Source organism: Haliotis asinina, chromosome 12, assembly GCF_037392515.1.
Source record: "Haliotis asinina isolate JCU_RB_2024 chromosome 12, JCU_Hal_asi_v2, whole genome shotgun sequence".
Taxonomy (NCBI): Eukaryota; Metazoa; Mollusca; class Gastropoda; order Lepetellida; family Haliotidae; genus Haliotis; species Haliotis asinina.
In genome coordinates this window covers 10,313,952-10,337,622 of record NC_090291.1, presented here as the reverse complement: position 1 = coordinate 10,337,622, position 23,671 = coordinate 10,313,952, and the positions used below count along the sequence as shown (strand labels likewise).

Below are 23,671 nucleotides of genomic sequence, written 5' to 3'. Positions count from 1 at the left end.
TAGTGATTGGTATAAGGCAGTATCATAATGGTTTTAGGTCGCAATATTCCAGCAACGCTACGGCTGGGGACACCGGAAATGGGCTTTACACATTGTACATATGTGGGGAATCGAACCCAGGTCTTCGGCGTGACTGGCTGGCCCTTTAACCATGTAGGTTACCCCACCGCCTCTGGTACAACGTAAACAACACACACACTTTTGTGTCTTAAAACATAACAATGTAAAGACGGCACAGAGAAGGAACAAATCTGTACATTCAGCAAAAAAACCCCGAAAGTAACGAAAATATGAGAATTCAGGGAATCATGTTTGTCCTCCAAATGAGCTTGACATCCATGCCAGAAATGTCACAACCGCTGTGAATAATGGCATAGAGGAGAGACGGGCCTGTGAACTGTCGCAGCCCCGAGTTTCGTCCGAATTATCAGCGCATTCGTCTACACCATTGCAGACTAACGCCTTGGCTATACAGAAGTGGTTGCTGCACCGAAAGGCGTCGTCAAAGCAGCTTCCTGGAAACAACACAACAACATGAAGAACATGAAACAACACAATGATGGAGTAAAACAGCATTGGTGGTCCACAGACAAATGTTTTCATAAGTAGTCGACTTTGTTGTACTATAGACAATGAAATTTAAGCATGATGTTTCCTTTGATGTTTAATTTTTCTTACATTATTTTAAAGAGTAACCGTTAATTACCTTGTGACTAGGAACATCATCCCATTAGCATGAATCAACACAGTTTGGATGCGACATCGATGCCATGGATCACCAGATCACATCAATCAAATTTTATTTTTACCATTGTACCTCAGAGGTAAACTAGGAAGTTACCTATTGGTCCTCGTTTGAGCGATGTCAGTATGATACTGAAGGTAGCGTCTGTATCCGAAGTGTCTGTCTCATACTGCAGCTCAACGGAGGGCACGGAGGTGTTGAACACCTTGGTGGACAATTTGGTGCCACACAATTTTCCTGTTTGGTGGAGAAAAAGTACACTTTATATACACACTCTCAAATACGTGTAATAAAATATGCTTCATTTAAAAAAAAATAAACTCACTTTGCTGTACGGTTTTGAAAGAATTCGCCAATTTTCACTGATTTCTATCATTTATTGAACTCATAACAGTAATTTTTTCAACATTACGAATTTGTTATACAAAACATCAGTTCAAGTGTAAACGGTACATTTAAACAGTATGGAATATTTTGCAATAGTATGTTGCAACAGACCACGGCTATCGCAATAGTATGTCGCATTAGACTACAGCTATCGTAGACCACAGACTTTCCCAATAGTATGTCGCATTAGACTCCAGCTGTCGCAATAGTATGTTGCAATAGACTCCAGCTATCGCAATAGTATGTCGCAATAGACTACATCTATCGCAATAGTGTGTTGCAATAGACTACAGCTATCCCAATAGTATGTTGCAATAGACTACAGCTATCGGAATAGTATGTTGCAATAGACTGCAGCTATCGCAATAGTATGTTGCAATAGACTACAGCTATCCCAATAGTATGTTGCAATAGACTGCATCTATCGCAATAGTATGTTGCAATAGACTACAGCTATCCCAAATAGTATGTCGCATTAGACTACAGCTATCGCAATAGTATGTTGCAATAGACTGCAGCTATCGCAATAGTATGTCGCATTAGACTACAGCTATCGCAATAGTATGTCGGAATAGACTACAGCTATCCCAGTAGTATGTCGCATTAGACTACAGCTGTCGCAATAGTATGTTGCAATAGACCACAACTGTCCCAATAATGTGTTGCATTGGACTACATCTATCGCAATAGTATGTTGCAATAGACTGCAGCTATCCCAATAGTATGTTGCAATAGACTACAGCTATCGGAATAGTATGTTGCAATAGACTACAGCTATCCCAATAGTATGTTGCAATAGACTACAGCTATCGCAATAGTATGCCGCAATAGACTCCAGCTATCCCAATAGTATGTTGCAATAGACTACAGCTATCCCAAGAGTACGTTGCAATAGACTACAGCTATCGCAATAGTATGTTGCAATAGACTACAGCTATCGCAATAGTATGTCGCAATAGACTGCAGCTATCGCAATAGTTGTTTCCACCTCAATAGAAATGGGCTTCACATATTGTACCCATGTGAGGATTCGAACCGGGTCCTCCGCGTGCTGAGCGATTAGCAATAAGCTACCCCACCGCCCCCTGATCTTACCGAGATCCAAAGGATACCAAAGGTTTGATGAACGTTTCTTAGTTGGACGTACTCGCACATGAATCTACCTGCACATGAATCTACCCGCACATGAATCTACACCCGCTCATGAATCTACGCGCACATGAATCTACCCGCACATGAATCCACCCGCACCGGTAAGAATCCGTTTTAGGTTCCTTCACGTGACTGTCACATAACTCGCACGTGAAGAATTAGGGGTGTGCTGAATTATGTACTTCACATCGCTGTCAAGTCTACATTTACTTACTATATGACGGTTACTTGCGTTGTTGCAATAAACAGATCAGATCAGTTTAGTGTCTTTATCCGATGAAGATGACGTCACATAATAGGAACTACATGTAGTGCTACACAAAACACAAAATGTTCTGACAACGTTCCCAGTATGCTAACGCGTGCGTTTCGCAAACGTGTCGCCGTGTCTCTTTAAACAGCTGCAAGAACATCTTATATCAGAATTATTAAACTGCGTTAAATTAACTGTTAAACTGATGAGTATAGTCGTACTATCCATCAGTGTCTGGAGGGAGACACCGAAAATGAGCTTCACGCCTTGTACTGATGTATGAAACAGAACATAGGTATTTAGTGTGACAAGCAAGCGCTTTACCCACTTGCCTACCCTCCATCCCTTTAAAATCAAAAGAAAGGCACGGCAAGGTAGCAATGTGTAATCAAGTTAATCATCACTAGTGGTTGCAGCGTCCGTTCGTCACGCTGAATTCCTGGGTTCGATTCCCCACATGGGCACAATGCGTGAAGCCCATTTCTGGTGTCCCCAGCCGTGATATTACTGGAATATTGCTAAAGACGGCGTGATACCATACACACATTTCAAAGTGGATCCCAGTGACTCATTAATGCAGAATGTAATTTACCGGATATTCGAGGTCCAAGTGGATGTACGATCTCCAGCGTGGTGTTGCATTCCGGGGGGAGGCTAAAGGATGTGATGTCGATGAGGAGGCCCAGGGCGTCTCCGTCTGTGGCCACGTCCATGCTGCACGATGACGTCAGATTTGAGCCAGTCAGGATCATGCTGTCCGAGAAGGAAAGTGTTTGGTCACAGTTGCTCTCCATGGAAACTGCAAAGAGCGTGAGGTCCGGCTTTGTACTTCGCGGATAGAATGCAATATTGCCTCTGAAGGTCACGACGGGCTGTCAATCAATTCTGTTCGAATGGGGCCGTTGCATTACTGTGAGTGAGTGAGTTTAGTTTAACGCCTATTTCAGCAAATTTCCAGCAACATCACGGAGGGGGATATTCCAGCTACATCACGGCAGGGGACACAAGGAATAAGCTTCGTTGAAACTAATCATCATTAGATAAAAACTGTACATGTTTGTTATATTGATGATTTTTATGGAGTTGCATTACAAATTACAATGCGAATGACTCCCCCAAAATAATGTACAAAGTAAGTGACCCCCCCCCCCCTGCTTGCCATGTACAAAATCAATGAAACTACCCCTTCCCCACCCACCCCCACCCTTCAGAACATCTGCACAAAATTGATGACGCTCCCTACCTCAAGAAAACAAAATGGATGACCCCCTATAATCATCAAACCCCATCCCCATCCCACCACCATCATCACCACCAGCCTTAAAGCATGAACGGGCCCTAAAGAGTTGTCAGTTTCCTTTCTTTGACCTTTCGTTGTTGTTCTATGCATCGCTTTCAGCACAACATTCATCCAGCAACATGACTGCGGCCTGCATGTCATGGGTACAATGGTACGTGATAAACCCAATCATGGGGCTTCCCTATCCTATACCCTATGTGGTTGTGTTGTCTAGTGGTTATAGCGTTCGCTCGTCACGCCGAAGTTCGATTTCCCACATGGGTACAGTGTGTGAAGCCCATTTCTGGTGTCCCCCGGTGTGATATTTTTGGAATGTTTCTATAAACGGCATAAGATCAAGTTCACCCACTTACTCTAACCGGTGTTAAGCAAACAATTGTTATCGCAGTACCCAGGCACGGTGGGTGGCCATGTGGGTATAGTGTTTGCTCGGTACATCAAATATCCGGGTTCAGTTCCTCATACTGATATAAAATATATTTCTAGAATATTTCAACAAGCGGCGTAAAACTAAATTCATTCACTGTGCCGTTTTTTGCCAATAGCCCCGGCTACTCGGGATGTATGGAGACATGGATTTAATTTACAGTTAATTACTAAAAACATATAGTCAAGAAAATATAATCAGGAAATATAAAATCATGTATTCTCAGTGAACCGCTCTCAAAGAGGACTCAAACTTCATATGAAGAGAATGAGAGTTCGCAGGTCGTCTCTTGCGAACCCGTGAAGATCCGGGTTAGAATTTATCTTCAGTAACCATGCTTGTCGTAAGAAGCGACAAGTGACTATCCGGGTCAGGGATATATTTAAGCAAGGGCATAATGTTGGCTGTTGTCACAGTGTTTACTTACATGTCGTTGGCGTCTTGGCATCGGTAATGCTGCATGTTGCCAAACTCAGCAACAGAAACATTAAAATATACACAGACATATTATTGCTAGAGTGACGAATAGCAGACAGGACAACCTGAATATATCATCTGTACATTGTGTATGCTGTGATATCTCTGCATGAAACGGTGTGATAACAAAGATACCTCGGCTATTGCACGCAGGGTGAGTGAGTGCGTTGTTTGTAAAGCCGCTTTGGAACAGTTTGGTGACATTACGACATGTCTGCATATTTTGGAGTGAATTAGCGTTTAGTGTTACTCCGAACTCAGCAATATTCCAGCTGTCTGTATATAATCGGTTCTGGACCAAATAATCCATTGATCAACAGCATGAGCATCGACCTGCGGAATTAGGAGCCTATGACATGTGTCAGCCAAGTCTCACCACGCGATACCGTTAGTCGCCTTTTACGAAAACATTGGTTACTGAAATAGTATTCTAACCCGGACCTTCAGGGGTCTTAACTTTGGAGGGAATTCCGGTGTGTTGGAGGTCTTGACCATTTACAGTTTGGGTGAACCCCCACCAACACGGGTACTGATAAAAATAGAACATAATTAGGCAGCTAAAGTGATCGGGTGGTCAGGCTTGCTGACTTCGTTGAGACATGTCATAGTAAACCACTAGCATAGATCGATGCTCAGGATTTTGATCGCTGGATTGTCTGGTCCAGTTAGGTTTCTGGTGTGATAACAATAATAAAAACATCAGAGTGTGGGATTCTTTGACGTTCTTGCCATTCTTTCAGCTGCCATTACACCATCTTGGTGTAGGAATCAGGCCTTGATACTGATTGTTTACACAGCCTACAGGTATAATGCTTACAAAACAGCGAATCTTGGGTTCGAACTGTCATAGAATTCTTACACGCATAAGGGACGCAGCTCTGCTTAGTTTGTTTCCTTACGGTACTGGGTGAGTTTAATTTTATGAAGCTGTTAGCAATATTTTAGCAATATCAATGCTTGGTTTCATAGACTGGCCACACGTAGGGAATCGAACCCTGGTCGCATGGCGAGCGAACGCTTTAACGGCGTTATGGTAGATCGAAAAAACCCGAACTGTATGCCAATGAGTGGAGAGCAACGTCTTTCACTCATCAAATATTACAGTTATGTTACACCGCTGAATGTTAATGTTCGAATCTGAACCAGGGAAACCGCGAAAAACAGAGCTAATACTGTTACATCAACCGAGCCATGAAATGACAAATTCTAAGTAATCTCTTTCCTAAACATGTTAAACAATTTATGAGACTGAACAGGAAGGTGTAATGATAACGTTCTGAGCGAACCTGTGATGTCATATCTGTGTTATCGTATCTTCGGGTATATATACCTTGTCTCGTCTTGACAAATACACAATCAACAATTATGGTAGCCTACTTTGGTCATGATGATACAGGATATCGGTTGTCCTCTCGATTCTCGCGTTCCATCCGTACCCCGGGCTTCCTGTCACATCGGGGCGGTGGAGTAGCCAAGTGGTTAAAGCGTTCGGTCGTCATGTTGATGACATGGGTTCGATTCCCGACATGGTTACAATGCGTGAAACCCATTCCTGGTGTCTCTGTCGTGAAGCTGTTGCATTATTGCTAAAAACGGAGTAAAACTGCTCACTCACTCCTCTCACTCCTTCCTCACATTTTATTTTGTGAGTGCGACGTTTCGGTACAGATCTTGTACCATGGTCTGTGAGGAACGTAAAATGGAGGGGATATTTTTCGTACTTGGTCGCTGAAATCAAGGGAAAAGGGGCCAGCACTCAGATATACATCACAGCTCTACGATGGTTATTTTTCTGGACCAGACAATCCAGTCATTCGCAATTGTGAGCATCAATCTCCGCAAATGGTATACGATGCATGTGTCAACCATGTCAGTGAGCCTGACCACCTGATCCTGTTAGTCGCTTCTTACGACAAGCATGGGTTAGACCTACTGAAGACAAGTTCTAACCGGTATCTTCACGGGTACCGACTGTTCGAATGATTTGCATTATTACTATTGGATATTCATATATCCATGAAAGTAAGTGCTTGCTCAAGGCGCTGATATATGTTTCCCTCCATCACTGGATGTCAATCTACCTGGGTAGTATACAACTCTTGCTGCCACTAGGCGCGCCGAGTTTATTGTGGCTTTCGCATCCTAACGGGGTGCCCAAATTCTGGGACACAAAGCCACAGTACTTTGTCCAAGTTTGCTGTACCCGCAACTGGGTGTTTCTTGGTATTCATGTGGCCACTATCTGGTCATATACCAACGGATTCGAGGGTTCTTTTAAGTGTACAGGGTTGTGTACTGTACACTAGAGGTAGTGACAACACTGAAAGAGTCTGTACACAAAGCTGACTCCAAGGTTTTTACACCCGGTCACAGGTGGGCTCGATCCCGACACCTCATTCTCGCTGCATCACTGGACTGTCCTTTTAGCCGGCTCACCCATCGCGCCCTTACACTTATTGCATGTATTACACTTTAGCTGAAGGTAAGCGATTTTGTCAGTCTCCCTACTGATGTTACATGGAGATATTTTAAGATGCTACCCGGAGGGTATCGTTTCGGAGTCAAAGCCGTCGAGATATTAACTGATGCTATTGTAACCAGTTGTAGAACTAGTAGAATGCGCCCAGTGACATGCGCACTGGCCTGAAACATTGCTCAGCTTATCTCAGGATGGTTCCCTGGGTCCGTTGCGCCTGCGCTAACGTTCAATGTCGGAGCGTCGGCGCTAGCGCAACAGACCCATTGAACCAGGCTGGGTTTACCTGAGTAAATGATGTGTTAAATACATTTCAAGTGAAATATGTTATTAGATCATTGGATATTTTATTCAAAATCACTGCTATATTCATAAAGTAATTAATTTTTATTTTAAGAGACAATAAAAACATAAGAGCCGTGAAAGAGTACATTGTACAAGACACTCGATTTGTGTGTAAATCCAGACACATTCCAAGCGAACATCGAACTGGCAGGCATAATACATATCTGTCTTTGCACCTATCATTTAACCCAGCATCGTTAATCCCGGCGGTGGGGTAGCCTCGTCTTTAAAGCGTTCGCTCGTCACGCCGAAAATCCGGGTTCTATTGGCTGCAAGGGTACAATGTGTGAAACCAGTTTCTGGTGTCCCCAGCCGTGATGTTGCTGGAATAGTGCCAAAAGGGGCGTAAAACCATACTCACTCACCAATCCTATACCTATCCGGAATAACAAGGTCTCATTCTGTTACAATGGCAGCCTCCATCACTCAAATCATGAATGATCTACCAATATTATCATTCTTGTAAGAGTAGAGGGTCGGTGGGGTAGCCTAGTGGTTAAAGCGTTCGCTCGTCATGCCAAATGCCCAGGTTCGATTCCCTATATTAGTACAATGAGTAAAGCTCATATCTCGTGTCCCCCGCCGTGATATTGCTAGAAAATTGCTAAATACTGCGTAAAACTCGACTCACTCACTCTGACACTGCATGATTATCAGTCACCATTCCGTTATAAAATGACAGAGTAGAGCTTTACGTCGTTTTACCAACATTCCAACCATATGCGACGTATAGTAACCATAGTAACCATATACTGGTTGCAATTAGTTGCAAATGTTTTACAGAAATTAGTCTCTTGTTGTTACCTTCATTTGATAACTGAACTTATCGCCGGCTTGCCAGACCAGAATGACAATGCCGCAATTAGACCCACAATCCACAACTTCAGGGAGGTTAATGGTGGAGATGTCGATGTTGGTGTCGGGGTAGGTGGGGACCGGTTAGATGAAGGCGATGTTGAGGAAGGAGGAGATATCGAGGAAGAAGCTGATTTGGAAGTAGAAGCTGATTTGGAAGTAGAAGCTGATTTGGAAGTAGAAGCGGATTTGGAAGTTGAAGCAGATTTGGAAGTAGAAGCAGATTTCGACGAGGAAGATGTCGAGGAAGATGCAGATGTCGGGGACGGTGTTGTCGAGGCTGCGGTTTTATGACAAACAGCTGTTTCGTCAGAGTCATCAGAACACTCGTTGTAATTGTTGCAGACCAAGTCCTTAGAGATGCACAGTTTGTTGTCACACTGGAACTCCATCTCGGAGCAGGATCCTGGAAATGTAAGCCACACCGTTGTCACAGAAATAGAAAAAAGAACCCCATTAATACCCGTAATGGTGCTCGTGTTTTCATGGCATCCTGACTTTATAATCATTGTTTCCATGACTTCCGTATATGTATAGCGAGACGTCCCTTACCTCTGGAAAATGCGGAAATGATAACGTAACCGAGCATATGTGACTATTACAGCCTAAACACTCACCCTCGTTGGGGGTGGTGAAAGCAGTGATAATTATTGACAGTGATTTCCCCTCAGTATTCGGTGAGTCAGTTCTGTAGTCAAACTGAGCGATGTTGCTCGGCGCTTTGAAGACGTCGGGGCTTCCCTCCTCGCATAAAGGACCTGCATCATATAGTAAATCAATATTATTCGCCCGAGTGAGTGAGTTTAGTGTTACGCCGCACTCAACAATATTAGTCACCTCTTACGACAAGCATAGTCGCCTTTTGAGGCAAGCCTGGGTTACTGAAGACCTATTGTACCCCGGATCTTCAAGGGTAGTGTGTTTTGTATCATTTGGGATGCATTGTCACTTTATTCAACAAATTCATAACTGAACTGTTTGAGAGGCATTCTAGAAGATGCAAGTAATCACCACCTAAATCCTCATGATTCTAAACGGTAAAGGTGTCAATACCGAAAGGTCGCTTTTGCACAATAGAGAAGCTGATCATCCATATAGACTTACATCATGAATAGCTATTCATACTTTCAATGTTAATCATCTTGCTGCCATTCATTGTCTTTATGAGCCCTCATTTACCATATAGTGGGCGAGTGGGTTTGGTTTGTTTAATGCCGTTATTAGTAATGTTCCAGCAATATCACGGCGGGGACATAAAAAATGGGCTTTACACATTTTACCTATGTGGGGAATCGAACCTGGGTCTCCGGCTTGACGAACGAACGCTTTATCGACTAGGCCTCACGTACCCTACATACATGTATGTATTGTTGTACCCATTCGCCGTCTCATGATTTGAAAACGGTAAAAGCATCTATATCGAAACGTCGCTATTGCACAACAAAGAAGTTGATCACCTACAAAGAATTGTCTTTCAAAACATAGAATTCGGAAATATTTCTGAAATTAGACCTGTCAATAATACCTGCAATGCTGTTTCCTAATGTATCCACGATGTCCAGATAAGTGTTGTTGCAGCTGTCGACGAAGTTTAAGTCGATGATGTCAATGAGGAGCCTGTCGGGGTCCATGCTGCTCTGTATCACGAGGTCGCATCGTTCCACCGTCGATAGATTGGACATAACCAACACCATGCTCTCTGAAAAGGTGATGGTACCATCACAGTTTTGATCGAAGACATCTGAAACATATACAGACAAACATTATAGTTTTTTAAGTTGAACGGACCTACGTAAGTACTTCGGGATATCCGGGATTCGACACTGCGCAAAGTGATGAGTATGGAGTACACAGTCAGGGGCGTAGCTACCATTATAAAATTCTAGGACTTACTCGTGATTGTTTCTAAAAGGTTGGGAAAACCGTCAATACTATTTGACCACTAGGCTTTGCAACATATCGGGCTTACACGAACACAATTGGTTTGCTAACAGGGGCCCGGTTTTACTTCGTGACAACCGTCAGTTCGACACATCAAAGGTCGACGCAACGGTGTTTGGTTGGAAGTAAAATAGGTTTGTGGATGACAAATACGCATTGCATTTGATGAAAACGTTCAGTACAATTACATCGATGCAGTGTTCTGACCGTCAGCACCATCAAATATATTTCATCCAGAGGGAAATCATTTCAATAAATTCATAAAACAATGTATCAATACCACCACCCACCACCCACCCCCACCCACTCCACTCCCACCTCTGAACGTTCTTTCTGGCATGGAAAAATATGAAAAAGATTACCTGATATCCATTGTCATTGCTCTTTCGGAAACTCATACCAAGGCGTGGCAAACAGAGTTCACCTGCCACACTCATCCCTGAATGACTCGTACTTTCATACTCAAGAATCATTTTGATCTTTGCTCTTTATCTACTGTTATGAAAAATGCCGACGACTTGGTCTCTTTCATTAATAATTATGATTTGTATTATCAAGTGATATATGTCAAAATATGAGTGAAACGTTATTTTAGATTTTGAAAAATAGTTTTTTGTCACCGTTCTCTTGCTGGTTGCGTCGGGAGAAGAGAAACACACACTGAAGTACCTGAATGGCCTAAACGAATCTTGGTGAGGGAAGAAAAGTTGTTGGATATATCGGATAAAGCTTTTTGGTCTATATTGCGCAAAAACTGAATATAGCTAGACTGGAATAGACAAAACATTACTTACATTGTTTTGGTGTGTAAGTGCCCCACACGGACCCCTGAGAAACAAGTGCTAAGAACAGGAGAACGATCTCACATGACGCCATCTTGAATACAGGCTGGAGATAACATCAGCGGTTTCAGATACCAGGGATGGAGCTCTGATAACATGTGATTGTGTTCATTTGTTATCAGTCAGTACTGAATATGTGAATATGTTTGTTGTTGAACACCGCAATATTCCAGGCACACACACGCTGGGCTAAAGAAACTTATCTCCTGATGTTGTGGCTCATAAAGATGACTCCAAGACATATATGACAGTAAAATTGTTTATTATACAAAGTTTAACCATTTACCAAGCCTGAAACAGCATGTCCAATCGATAATAATCTGGTTACAGATGCCAGCACAAGAGACGTGGGGTCACGTGATATGTTACCCAGTAACATATCATCCAGAATGTGTATTGCAAACCACGTGATGGAACTGCTGTTACGAGAGTGTGTTTTCTGTAAACTGTATTACTATTTAAGTAATAATTATTATTTGGGTCACAATGTTTAAAGTTTTAAATGATAATTATTATGAGTCACATTTCGTATCATAAATGTTCAGTACTTTTCGTATGTTGGCAGCAGGCTTTAAGATAAAAAAACGTTTTAGAGTTACTTCCTCTTGAGTTTGTGTTTAGATTTAATTTAGTAGAGCGTTCTTCCGGGAGATTACGAGAGAATTGTACGTTGATGGCGATGGTCGTATGTGCTCGAAAATTCAAGAACTGGTGACTTTGTATATAAAGGCTGGTTGTAGTGTTGAGACACGGACACACTGAGATTAACTGGTGTATGTCAACCTGCCTCTGTCAACGCTTGACCAACATAACCGCTGCCTGACCGCCCGTTGTGTTACATTCAGTAAATCAGTTTCTCACTCTCACACCAAGACTTCGGTGAGTTGATATTATATTTGCGACCCATTACTTTAGAAATGACTCAGTTGTATTGCACATGAAACCTCTCTTGTGAATCTTTTGTATCTTGCCATTGTTTTTGCTGAATACAAATTATTGAAAATATTAGACTTGTCAGTGTTATATTTTGCTGGTTCTGGGGGGATTTCTTAACCTTTTGTCACGTTAATTATTCAACGTAACACTGTCCAAGCCTTCAGCGGTGTGTGTGGTGACCTCTTGAATCGATGATGCCAAAATACGTCTCCTCATGGATGTTAGTCGCCGAATGACGTCATCAGGAATTCTGTGCCACAGATCCAACGGAACTTGTTTGAGCTGGTATCGATTTGCTGGTGGAGGTGCCGTTGTCTCAGCTGTCTATCAAGGTGATCCCAGAGATGCTCTATCGGATTCATACCTAGAGATCGTGCTGGCCAGGGCAATAGCTAATGTTCACACTGTTGAGGTAGTCTTGTACGAGTCTGGCAGTATGTTAACGTGCATTGTCCTGTTGCAAGATCAATCCCTCGGCAAGTGACGTACCGATGGCAACACAGCTGGTCTCAAAACTTACTCTCTGTACTTTTGAGCAGTCAAATTTCCATGAAGGATGATAAGCCGTGTTCACTGCTGACCACACATCCCGCCCCATACCATGTCATCGACTCCATCAAAATGGTGCACCTCTTGCATACAGTTTGGCGCCCGTCGCGCACCCATACGTCTGTAAACATGAACTCGCCCATCATTTTGGAAAGCGTGTAATCGACCCTCGTCTCTAAACAGAACTCTCTCCCAATCACGTCGCTGCCACCGACGAACACTTCGAGCCCAAAGTACCCTGCGTTGACAGTGTTGACGAGTCAAAGCCTTCCAGGAAAGGGGCGGTGAGCTCTGATACCAGCCATACGAAGTCTCAGTAATTCGGTTCGTCTGCTGATGGAGTGTCCCAGAGGCCGTCGCCGCCGTTGACGTCGCCTTGACGAATCTGTTCTGCAGGTGTATTGTCCGGATGTATCGGTCTTCAGCTGACGTGGTAGCTCTTGGTCTAGCCGTTCTTGGGCAGTCTTGTGTTTTCCTGTCTGTTGTAGCGGCTCAGAAAGCTGCTGATGGTTGCTTGGCTGCAACTGAAGACTCTTACAGTGTGATGTTTTGAGGTCGCCATTTCTACCAAACCAGTGGCTCTGTCACGTTCGGGTTATGAAAGTCTCTTTCTGTCATGTTCTTTATACTGCATGGCTGCACTGTTCCATGTTTTAAGCAACAGTTGTGCACGGGTAATTTCAGCAATGTTCATCAATGCTGTTTTTTTCATGCAAGCACTGAATTCACGTAATGACGGACATATGCCTTGCTACTCGACCACAGAATGTGTTTTTGGCAAATGTTTTCTGAAAATATTTCACTTTGTGGCAGTATCTGAAATTGCAAAAACGTTCATTTAAAAGTTTCCTTTGCCAGATAGCTTATATGGTGGGCGTCTCTAAATAACAGACAGTCCTGTGATCAAGACCACCGACGTCGATCTACACAACTGTTATTCGATGACATGTGTCAACCAAGTCGGTCGCCTCAACAAGATGGGTTGCCGAATATCAGTTAGGAGCTCATATGATTACTTTCATTTTATCCAGCCTGGTACCTGATAGTAGCTTGGAGAGCACAGATATTGTTCTAATAGTGTCATTTGAATGACAGTCTGTTTGTCTCAACGAGGACGATGAATCGCAAAATAACTCAAATTCGGGAATTGTCAATTAAATGTCAAAACAGTAGAAGAGCTTACCGTCTTCCGACAGCTCCTAGAGTGGGGACTTTACTCAATATTTACATAGTATTACACATTTGAAGTGACAAGGAGCATTGTTGGTACAAAACCGAACTAAATAGGTTATACAGCCTTGTCAATATTATTCAAATGTACCCAGCCCACTTTCCGGACGAAAAGAAGTGAACCTTGCAACTTGCCCAAAGGTGTGCACCACCATTTATGACGTCACGTGGATCCAGAGACAGCAAGTCGAAGCATTACATCTGGCATCATATAGCTGAGCCAAATTCTATATTAAAAGTTAACTTTTAATATTATTCAGGGATGGTGTAATAGCTTTTTGGTTAAATTGTTGATTTGTACACACCTAAGATCCGGGTTCGATTCCTCATTTTTTTACAGCGTATGAAGTCCATTGCTGGTGTCCCCACTGTGATATAGCGGGTGTACTAGCCACTATGCCGTAAAACATCACTCACTCACATTAATTTGATTTGGTTCATACAGTTTCCAGATCGATTTTGCTTTTGATACCTCAGTGAACCGACAATAAAGGCCTCTGTCAATTCTTAAAATTAAATTCGACACATATAGTACCTACAGTAGTTTAATCAAAAACAAGCACATAAAAAAAACAGAAAATTAACGGGCGTGACAAACATTACAGGCGAAGAAACCATACTATGGCGTCAGATTATGATCGTAACTTGACACACCTATGAAATAAGTAGCCAATCAGCAGAAAGTAGGATCAAATCAAAGTACATTGGGGACTAGTACCCATCTCGTTTTTACGACTGGGCCTTGTCTGAGCGCCAAAGGGCATGGAGATTAATATAGACTAAACTCATGGGCAAAAGAAACTTATCACTTTAAAGTTTCCATTTACGCTTCTAAACAAAACTGAACTAGGTAAAACATACTGAGAAAACATTCGCTAAAACACATTTTTAAGCTGAGTAGCAAGCAAAAAACCCGAGATATTGTGATTTTCGTGAAAGCACGAAAAACAGTGAAAAAGGTTTTTTGAGTGTAACCAAAAGTTCTCGTGCACATTGGTTGCATAAATACAGCTGTTCGACAGTGCAATCATGCATTATCAAAAAGCATATCAAAGTTATGCCACGACTGTCATCGGAGCAACGCAATAGGGCCATCGGTATGGCCCATATGGGGGCGTCACAACGTCAGATTGCCAGAACATTCCACTGCAGCCAGGCAACAATCAGCAACCTCCTGAGACGTTTTCAGCAGACAGGTCAGACCACTGACCGTCCAAGATCAGGTAGACCAAGGGTTACGACGCCCGCCGAAGACCGCCATATCCGTACGATACACCTACGGAACAGATTCGTCACAGCGACGTCAACGGCGACCACAGCCTTGGGACACCGCATCAGCAGACGAACCGTACTAAGACGTCTCCGTGCTGCTGGTATCAGAGCTCGCCGTCCATTCCGTGGAATGCCCTTGACCCGCCAACATTGTCAACGTCGGCTGCAGTGGGCACGAACAGTACGTCGGTGGCAGCGACGTGACTGGCAGAGAGTGCTCTTCACTGATGAAAGTCGTTTCAACTTGTACAGAAATGATGGCCGAGCCCGTGTATACCGACGTAGAGGTGAGCGATTGGCGAGGAACTGCATTCAAGAGGTGCACCCATTTGGAGGAGGTGGTATCATGGTGTGGGGTGGGATTTGTGCTGATCAGAGGACACAGCTTGTCATCCTGCATGGAAATCTGACAGCCCAAAGGTATAGGGACGAAGTCTTGAGGCCAGTTGTTTTGCCCTTTGTGCGTCAACAGCCAAGAGGTGTTCTTTTGCAACAGGACAATGCACGTCCGCATACTGCCAGAATCGTTGAAGATTACCTCAACAACGCCAACATCAACGTTTTGCCCTGGCCAGCACGTTCCCCAGACATGAATCCCATTGAACACCTCTGGGATCATCTCGACAGACAGCTAAGACAACGACAGCAACCACCAGCAAATCGCCAACAATTGGAGCAAGTTCTCTTGGAACTGTGGCAGAAGATTCCTCCTGACGTCATCAGGCGTTTGACGACATCAATGCGGAGACGTGTACTAGCGTGCATTGATTCAAGGGGTGGACACACTAGGTACTGAGTGCTCAGACACTTCCAAGATTCAGTTTTCCACACACTCTGTGAATGCAATCCTCTGTGTAAACTTTCACGTCCACCCCATGTGTCATCTACCTCACTTCCTGCATGCATGAACATTGACAGGGCATCAACAAATACAGTTTTTGCTGTGTAAATGGCTTATCTTTCTTATATAAACATTCTTTCTGACATTTTTTTGTTTTTGTCGTTTTTAACACAAATAATGTCGGGTGATAAGTTTCTTTTGCCCATGAGTTTAGTTTAAATCTGAATTTCCATAGTTAAGCGAGGTTTCAAAGTTCGAAGATGCCGGCATTTTCATGCTTCAAAATGTGTCATCAATCACCCACGCCACTGAATCGGGAGGTCGAATCCCCTAAACACCTCACCCCATCACCCCACGGAACTGATATGACGTCATGGAGAACCAGAGATCCGCCAGTACTCTTTGATGCACTGCATGACAGATCAGAACTGGTGAAAGTAGAGATAATGTAAATTTCATTCTTGTCACTGAAACATGTTGCCGTTGTTCGTTGATTGGTTTATGGGTTAACTAACTTGGCACAGACTGGGTTTAAACACAATGTGTAAGCGTGAACTTGCACAAAAATGTGATCTATTGTGATTCGTTAGTGTCAGAGGATACCTGTGAAGATCCCGGTTAGAAACGGCCTCCAGAATCCCATGCTTGTCATTAGAGGCGACTGATGAGATCGGGTGGTTGGACTCATTGACTTGTTGGCACGTGTTTTCGTATCCCAGTTGCGTAGGTCGATGGTCATGATGTTGAACACTGGATTGTCTGCCGCCCAGACTCGATGAGTGCTGCCATATAGCTGAGTTCGGCGTAAAACGGCAAACAAACCTAAAGATGCCACCGGACCATTTTGACTTCGGGATTAATTTGGGTAGAATTTACAACACTACTCCGAGAGACGTATTTCTGGTAATATATTTTATTTATTCTGATAGAAAAATATAAAACCCTCAAACAAAAGAGTCATGCTGTCTAGATCGTTGGTATGCTGATCGAATCAAACGTATCACAGTTGATTCCTTTCACAATAATATTGCACTCAAAGACAATTCACATATGAACCGACATTCAGTCATACTGGTAAATGCTTGAAGAAATTGACAATATGACAAAATGTTGCAATCATCCCGTTGCAACATCTGCAACACCAGCATCACTTTAAACGTTGTTCAAACACTGTCGTAACCGCGCTGCCGCTTAAATCGTATAAAAAGGTACAATGCCGTCACACCGACGACCAGCAGACAAGCGATTGTCACGCCAACAATAAGTCCCGTGTTCTCGCCTGGGGGTGTGTCACCTGGGCCACAGTCTAACTCATCGGAGTTGTCCGAGCACTCGTTGAATCCATTGCACACCAAGTCTTTGGAGATGCACAGTTTGTTGGCGCATTGGTATTCAATAGAAGCACATTTTCCTGTAAAAACATCAAAAATATTTGATGAAATACACATGCAGTATTATCTTACCTCACACATAAATGTCTCTGTCTGGTTGGCTGAGCGCTCTTCTATTATTTTCAATGCACCCTGTGTACAAGTGAGGTGTAGTGCCATACAACTTATAAAGTTAGTGGATAAGTCGGCTTTTCGCCGCTTAAACACCATTCAAACAATATTAAGACGTCAGGCTCAAGGTATATAGTGTCCTTTATACCAATATGAGGAATTGAACCCTGGTATTTGACGCATCGAGCAAACACTATAGCCACATGACCACCTGCCGGGGTTAGGTATAGGAAAGAATGAGATTATGATACTGCCATAAGAACACCTGTTTGCTTTACAACGTTGTGAGTGAGTGAGTTTGGTTTTACGCCGCTTTCAGGAATAATCCAGCAATATCACAGCGGGGACACCCGAAATGGACTTAACACAATGTGCCCTTGTGGGGAATCGAACCCGAGACTTCAGCGTGACGAGCGAACACTTTAATCCCTGGGCTATCCAACAAACGCTACAGCAGTTAGAGCTGAAGCAATGGAACACATTAGTTTGCAGAGTGAGTGAGTATGCATTACACCCGTGTAATCAATTGAACCCGGGTCTTGGGGGAGACGAGAGAAGGATGCACCAAGGAAGGTATACATGTCATTAATTGTCAGTTACTTTGTTTAAAGCCACTGTCCGCAACATTCCAGCTTTACAGTCTGTCGGTAAATATTCGTGTATTGAGACTCTAGTGATCAACATCATGAACAACAATAACGTAATCGATATTTTGTTGTTTGTTACTGGATATTTATATAGCGCACATATCCATGAAACTAGTGCTTGCTCAAGGAGCTGATATTTGTTTCCATCGATCACGGGATGTCAATCTCAACGTCACATAGCATTATCAATCTCAACTCCCTGGGGAGTATACAACTCTTGCTGCCACTAGGCGCACCGAGTTTATTGTGGTTCTGTCATACTAACGAGGCACCCATTTCACAGCTGAGTGGACAGGGACATATAGTCACAGTACTTTTTCCAGGTTTACTTTTAAACGTGTCTGCAGGTATTCATATGGTCAACATCTGGTCACATACCAACGGATTCGTGGTTCTTTCAAGTGCACCGGGCTGTTAAAGGTTAAAGCCTTTGCTCACAATAGCAAAAACACGGGTTCAATTCAGATCATTTCTGTCCTCGTCGCCATGCTATTACTGGTTTGTTTAGTAAGGCTATATTCACTCATGGACAACTAACCCGTTCATGGAGCAATCTCTAGAGATAACTAATTAAGTTAAAGCGATGATATGATGATGTTGGATATTTTGTGAATGATTTTGCTAGGTTATGAAGAGACTTGTTTATACGTGGTGGTACCCGTGAAAGTCCCGGGGTAGAATAGGCCTTCAGCAACCCATGCTTGCCATAAAAGGCGACTGTCCTTGTCGTAAGAGGCAACTAACGGAATGGGGTGGTCAGGTTCGCTGACTTGGTTGGCACATGGTATCGATTACCAATTGTGCAGTTTGATGCACATGTGATCACTGGATTGTCTGGTTCAGACTCGATTATTCACAGACCACCGCTATATAGCTGGAATATTGCTGAGTGCGACGTAAAACCAAACTCGAACTAGTTTGGTGGTACGCTATGATCATTTTTGAAAAGGTTACCTCCCTTGGACCGCCATGCGCCCTTTAAAATTACAACCATAAAGAGCTGGCAGACAAGGAAGGAACACATCGTGACGTTTTGATTGTGAATGTGAGTGAAATTAACGCAAATTAGCACATCATCGTGTTAGCATGTCAGTAGTGTATTTTTTGTGTATCGGCCGCCAAAATAAACCCTAATTCACAGTCTCGTTTATGAATTTGTCACGTTCTCTCACGAACAGATGGGTTAAATAGTTACCATTAACTCCTTCGTTAAATGAGGTGATGATAATCGACATAGTTTTCCCCTGGGTGTTAGGAGAAGTTGTCCTGTACTGAAACTGGGCAAGGTTGCTCTGTGCCCTAAACACTGTTGCGTTTTCCTCTTCACATAATGGGCCTGAAATATAAGATTGGCTATTAAAGTTTAAAACAACAACAACAACAACAACAACAACAACAACAACAACAACAACCGTTTCCATGGTGCTGTGTTAACAGTAGGCACATAAAACTTAACTTTTGTTTTTAGTTTAAAACAGAAATTGTAATTAAAAGGAAACAATGCTTGTTTGTTTGCTGTGTACCGACGCACTCAGCAATATCCAAGCTAAATGACAAGTCTGGACTAAACAATCCAGTGATGAACACCATCAGCGTCGATTTACGCAATTGGGATACAATGTGTCAATCAAATTAGAGTCTGATCATCCGATCCCGTTAGTCACCTTTCACGACAAACTTGGGTAGCAGAAGCCCAGTTCCAAGTTTAGTTTTCGCCGCATTCAGCCATATTCCAGGTACATGGTCTGTAAATAATCGAGCCAGGACCACACAATCCGCTGATCAACAGCATGAGCATCGATCTGCACAAATGGGAACCGATGACATGTGTCAACCAAGTCAGCGAACCAAACCATCCGATCTGGTTAGCCGCCTCTTTCGACAAGCATAGTCGCCTGTTATGGCAAGCATGGGTTGCTGAAGGCCTATTCTACCCCGGGACCGTCACAGGTCAATACCGCAGTGGAGTTATAACAGTTTAGTGAAGAGATATTACATTTTACCGTAGTGTTAATGCTACTTACTGCTGTGTGTGATAGTTTACCACAGTGTATTACCATTTACCGCATGTTGTTACAATTTACAAATGTTATTACAAATCGCCGCACTTTTTAACATCTTGCTGTAGTGGTATAAATGCATTTTAAGTGGAACAACGTCTGCGTTAACAAGAAACCGTTGAAAAACCGTCTATCGACATGTCTGTAAATGCCTACATTTTTAAAGGAAATATTTGTACGTTTTTATCCTGTCTGTAAAATATAGCCCCAGACCTGTAGGATATGATCCACCCTGGTGGAATAGAAGGGACCTCACTCTCGTACCTGCTATGCTGCTTCCGATGTCGTCGAGGATGTTCAGTGTGCTGTCGGTGCAGTTGTCCACAAGGTCTAATTTTGTGATGTCGATGAGGAGTTTGTTGTTGGTGATGGTGCTTTGAACGATGACGTTACACTGACCCACTGACGTCAGGTTCGTCACAACCAACACCATGCTTCCGGGGAAGTTGAGGTTGTTGTTGCAGTTGTCCTCAAGCACTTCTGTGGAAACGAATTATTTTTTAACAAAAACAAACAATCAAATTTCTAATTGTTAAACGACATAAAAAACAAGGAGCCTGTGTTCTTTTATAGGAGGGGCGGCGAGGTACCTTTATGGTTAAAGCGTTCGCTCGTCACGCCGAAGACCACGGGGTAGAATAGGCCTTCAGCAACCCATGGTTGCCGTAAAAGGCGACTGTGCTTGTCGTAAGAGGCGACTAACGGGATCGGGTGGTCAGACTCGCTGACTTGGTTGACAAATGTCATCGGTTCCCAATTGCGCAGATCGATGCTCATGTTGTTGACCACTGGATTGTCTGGTCCAGACTTGATTATCTACAGACCGCCGCCGTATAGCTGGAATATTGCTGAATGCTGCATAAAACTAAACTTACTCGTTCACTCACTCATAACAGTGATATTATCAAGAAGTCACGCATATGCGAGCGACCCGTGAAGGCCACGGGGTAGAATAGGCCTTCAGCAACCCATGCTTGCCATAAAAGGCGACTATTGCTTGTCGTAAGAGGCGACTAACGGGATCGTGTGGTCAGGCTCGCTGACTTGGTTGACACATGTCATCGGTACCCAGTTGCGCAGATCGATGCTCATGTTGTTGATCACTGGATTGTCTGGTTCAGGCTCGATTATTTACAGACCGCCGCCAAATGGCTGGAACAATGCTCAGTGGGACGTAAAACTAAACTCACTCACGCAGATGTGAGTGGTATGCTGGCCCACAGGCTAAACCAGTCACAAACACCTGCCAAGGCAGGTCAAGTAAAACATGCTTCATATATTTGATTGACTTCAGTAACCTGATCCACTGTAGAATCACGGTCATTCTGGTGGATACTCTACTGTAACACTGTAGATATATAATCTCATCTACAATCATCGTTATCAAGGGTCTAGCGACTGAATGTAATTCACACTGCAAACAAGCAGTCAGGGTGACCTGTGACCATATCGATGTCACACCATGACAATGTACCCGGTCATCCAATCCACTTTAGTCAGTGTGCATCAGGAATGAGTACGAATGACGTATTTTTCCATTGATTCAACGACTGTCTGGTAAAGTGACCAATGTAAAAAATCAAACATGAGTGAGTTTAGTTTTATACCGCTTTTAGTAATATATCGGCGGGGGACACCAAGAATGGGCTTTACACATTGGGGATTTGAACCCGGGTCTTCGACGTGACGAACGAACGCATGAACCACTAGGCTACCCCACCTTGACAGTGTAAGCAGAAACGTGTACATGGATTAAACAGTGCATACTCCAGTAGGTGCCGAGGCTTGACGAGGCAATTATCTTAAATAAATTCATCTGTAGGCATAATGTATGTACGTACCCTGTTTAGGTTTTGTCCCGTCACAAACTGACGCCGTAGAAATGAAAATCACACACAGAAAAGGGACCACATAACAGGAAGCCATGATGGACTAGGAGACGCAAACTGGGCCACGCCGTCCCTGTCACAGAGTAGTCACATGACAGAGGGCAAATCTTGGATCAGCCGTATCCAATGACAGTAGCGTGATACCTGTTGCCTCATTGCAGTGATAACAGGTGCGGTAGCTGTTTAGATGTACAGGTATTCAGAATATATTTGCTCAGTCATGCAAGGCTTTCTGCATTTAAGTAGCCTGTGCGGTAATAGTACGTGTAGTGTCTGGGCTCGTTTGGTTGGTTGGGAGGGGGACTTGGGTGGATTTTGTGTGTGTGGTCGATTAAGGAATTAATGATGGTGGGGCTATGGGCCCTTTTGACGAAGAAAACCACACAAGCGTTGCTGCAACTTGCGGTCTTGAGGGAGTGTCTGAAAAGCATGTTCGATTGTGTCTCCAGAGTTGTGAAACGTAGATACGGACGTATGAAAAAACGCATAGGATCTTTTTCGTACATTTTGCAAGTAAACCAGGTATATTTACAACCACCTATATTTACATCCCGGGTATAAATGTCATTTAAAATCCACCCCACCCCACCAGCCACCCCCACACTCGTGACACACGCACGCGGGCATAGACACCAGGATAGTATGGCCAGTAAGTTACAATCACTCCGACTCCGAGTTGGAGCAACGGTAGTAAAATCATAATTCAGGTAACCCGTGAAGGCCCAGGTCAGAACTGGTCTACAGTAACCAATGCCTGTCTTAAGAGACACTTAACGACATCGGGTGGTCAGACTCCCTGACTCGGTAGACACATGCAAATTGCGTAGATCGATGCTCATGCTGCTGATCACTGCATTGTCTGGTCCAGACCCGGATAATTAGGTTTGCGGCGTTGAAAATTGAACGAACCAAGTAACCTAGCGTCCAAACGAAACGCCACCAAAATAAAATTTATCATAAAATGTCAAAATAATTTCCAATCTGCTCAAAAACGGCTAAAAACACCTCCCTCGAACACATCCTGTCAGTGAACAAGTGCACGAGATGTTGATTATTGTGAGTTAAATGAATTCGCACAGAAAAAAGGAAATTGTGCACAAAGTTACCCGTATGGCAAGAGGAAATAAAACCGGACTGGATTTATTCTCCCACATCATACGATTAACAGTAGCCATCTTGCCTCGACTGACCAAAGAACCAGAGAGAAAGAGCAGTTGGTATGCTTCAGATGGGCGCAAAACAGGAGCACGTGGCCAGGATGATTGGATGCTGCAAGACCACCATCGCCAGACTTGTCATACGTCACAGACAGACTGGCAGTATTGCTGACAGACACAGGAGTGGCAGCCCCAATGTCACGACCTTGGGAGATTGCTGTTTACGGGTCATCTGAGAAACCACTACCTCACTGTGACGCCATCAAGCGTCAATAGCCTTTGACATGGAGTCAGCAGATAGACCGTGGCAAGATGACTCCGTCAGCTTGGTGTTCGTGCCTATCGACCTTTCAAGGGCATGATGTTAACGTTCCGACACCGACGTGTC

General features: G+C 43.5%; 4 protein-coding genes across 4 annotated transcripts in view; 1 reads left to right on the top strand and 3 right to left on the bottom strand.

The window, feature by feature from the left end:
- The window catches only part of LOC137257721 (protein MTSS 1-like), a 288,334-nt gene that overhangs the window by 199,592 nt on the left and 65,071 nt on the right, over positions 1-23,671 (top strand). The window lies entirely within an intron of this gene.
- Positions 238-4,846, bottom strand: LOC137257730 (membrane frizzled-related protein-like). Its single transcript, XM_067795142.1, has 4 exons — positions 4,692-4,846; positions 3,130-3,336; positions 842-982; positions 238-515 (listed from the first exon to the last, which is right to left on the bottom strand). Exons 1-4 carry the CDS (start codon positions 4,768-4,770, stop codon positions 307-309), a joined length of 636 nt encoding a protein of 211 aa, XP_067651243.1. The 5' UTR covers positions 4,771-4,846; the 3' UTR covers positions 238-306.
- LOC137257790 (uncharacterized) lies at positions 7,548-11,408 on the bottom strand. The gene is made up of 4 exons (XM_067795226.1): positions 11,153-11,408; positions 9,943-10,158; positions 9,035-9,175; positions 7,548-8,823 (listed from the first exon to the last, which is right to left on the bottom strand). The coding sequence occupies exons 1-4, from the start codon at positions 11,232-11,234 to the stop codon at positions 8,369-8,371; spliced, it is 894 nt and encodes a 297-aa protein (XP_067651327.1). The 5' UTR covers positions 11,235-11,408; the 3' UTR covers positions 7,548-8,368.
- Positions 16,926-22,241, bottom strand: LOC137257729 (uncharacterized). The gene is made up of 4 exons (XM_067795141.1): positions 22,079-22,241; positions 20,502-20,717; positions 19,373-19,513; positions 16,926-17,439 (listed from the first exon to the last, which is right to left on the bottom strand). The coding sequence occupies exons 1-4, from the start codon at positions 22,161-22,163 to the stop codon at positions 17,192-17,194; spliced, it is 690 nt and encodes a 229-aa protein (XP_067651242.1). The 5' UTR covers positions 22,164-22,241; the 3' UTR covers positions 16,926-17,191.

What these genes read in the sequence shown, in the direction of transcription:
- LOC137257729 (XM_067795141.1), bottom strand. Translation starts at nt 22,163, where the DNA reads ATGGCTTCCTGTTATGTGGTCCCTTTTCTGTGTGTGATTTTCATTTCT. An exon ending in CGGGACAAAACCTAAACAGG is followed by an intron (nt 20,718 to 22,078) that starts GTACGTACATAC and finishes TCGTTTCCACAG; the next exon opens with AAGTGCTTGAGGACAACTGC. An exon ending in CATCGGAAGCAGCATAGCAG is followed by an intron (nt 19,514 to 20,501) that starts GTACGAGAGTGA and finishes CTTATATTTCAG; the next exon opens with GCCCATTATGTGAAGAGGAA.
- LOC137257730 (XM_067795142.1), bottom strand. Translation starts at nt 4,770, where the DNA reads ATGTCTGTGTATATTTTAATGTTTCTGTTGCTGAGTTTGGCAACATGC. An exon ending in TGCCAAGACGCCAACGACAT is followed by an intron (nt 3,337 to 4,691) that starts GTAAGTAAACAC and finishes CGCTCTTTGCAG; the next exon opens with TTTCCATGGAGAGCAACTGT. An exon ending in ACTTGGACCTCGAATATCCG is followed by an intron (nt 983 to 3,129) that starts GTAAATTACATT and finishes TCCACCAAACAG; the next exon opens with GAAAATTGTGTGGCACCAAA.
- LOC137257790 (XM_067795226.1), bottom strand. Translation starts at nt 11,234, where the DNA reads ATGGCGTCATGTGAGATCGTTCTCCTGTTCTTAGCACTTGTTTCTCAG. An exon ending in CACTTACACACCAAAACAAT is followed by an intron (nt 10,159 to 11,152) that starts GTAAGTAATGTT and finishes TATATGTTTCAG; the next exon opens with ATGTCTTCGATCAAAACTGT. An exon ending in TTTCACCACCCCCAACGAGG is followed by an intron (nt 8,824 to 9,034) that starts GTGAGTGTTTAG and finishes TTACATTTCCAG; the next exon opens with GATCCTGCTCCGAGATGGAG.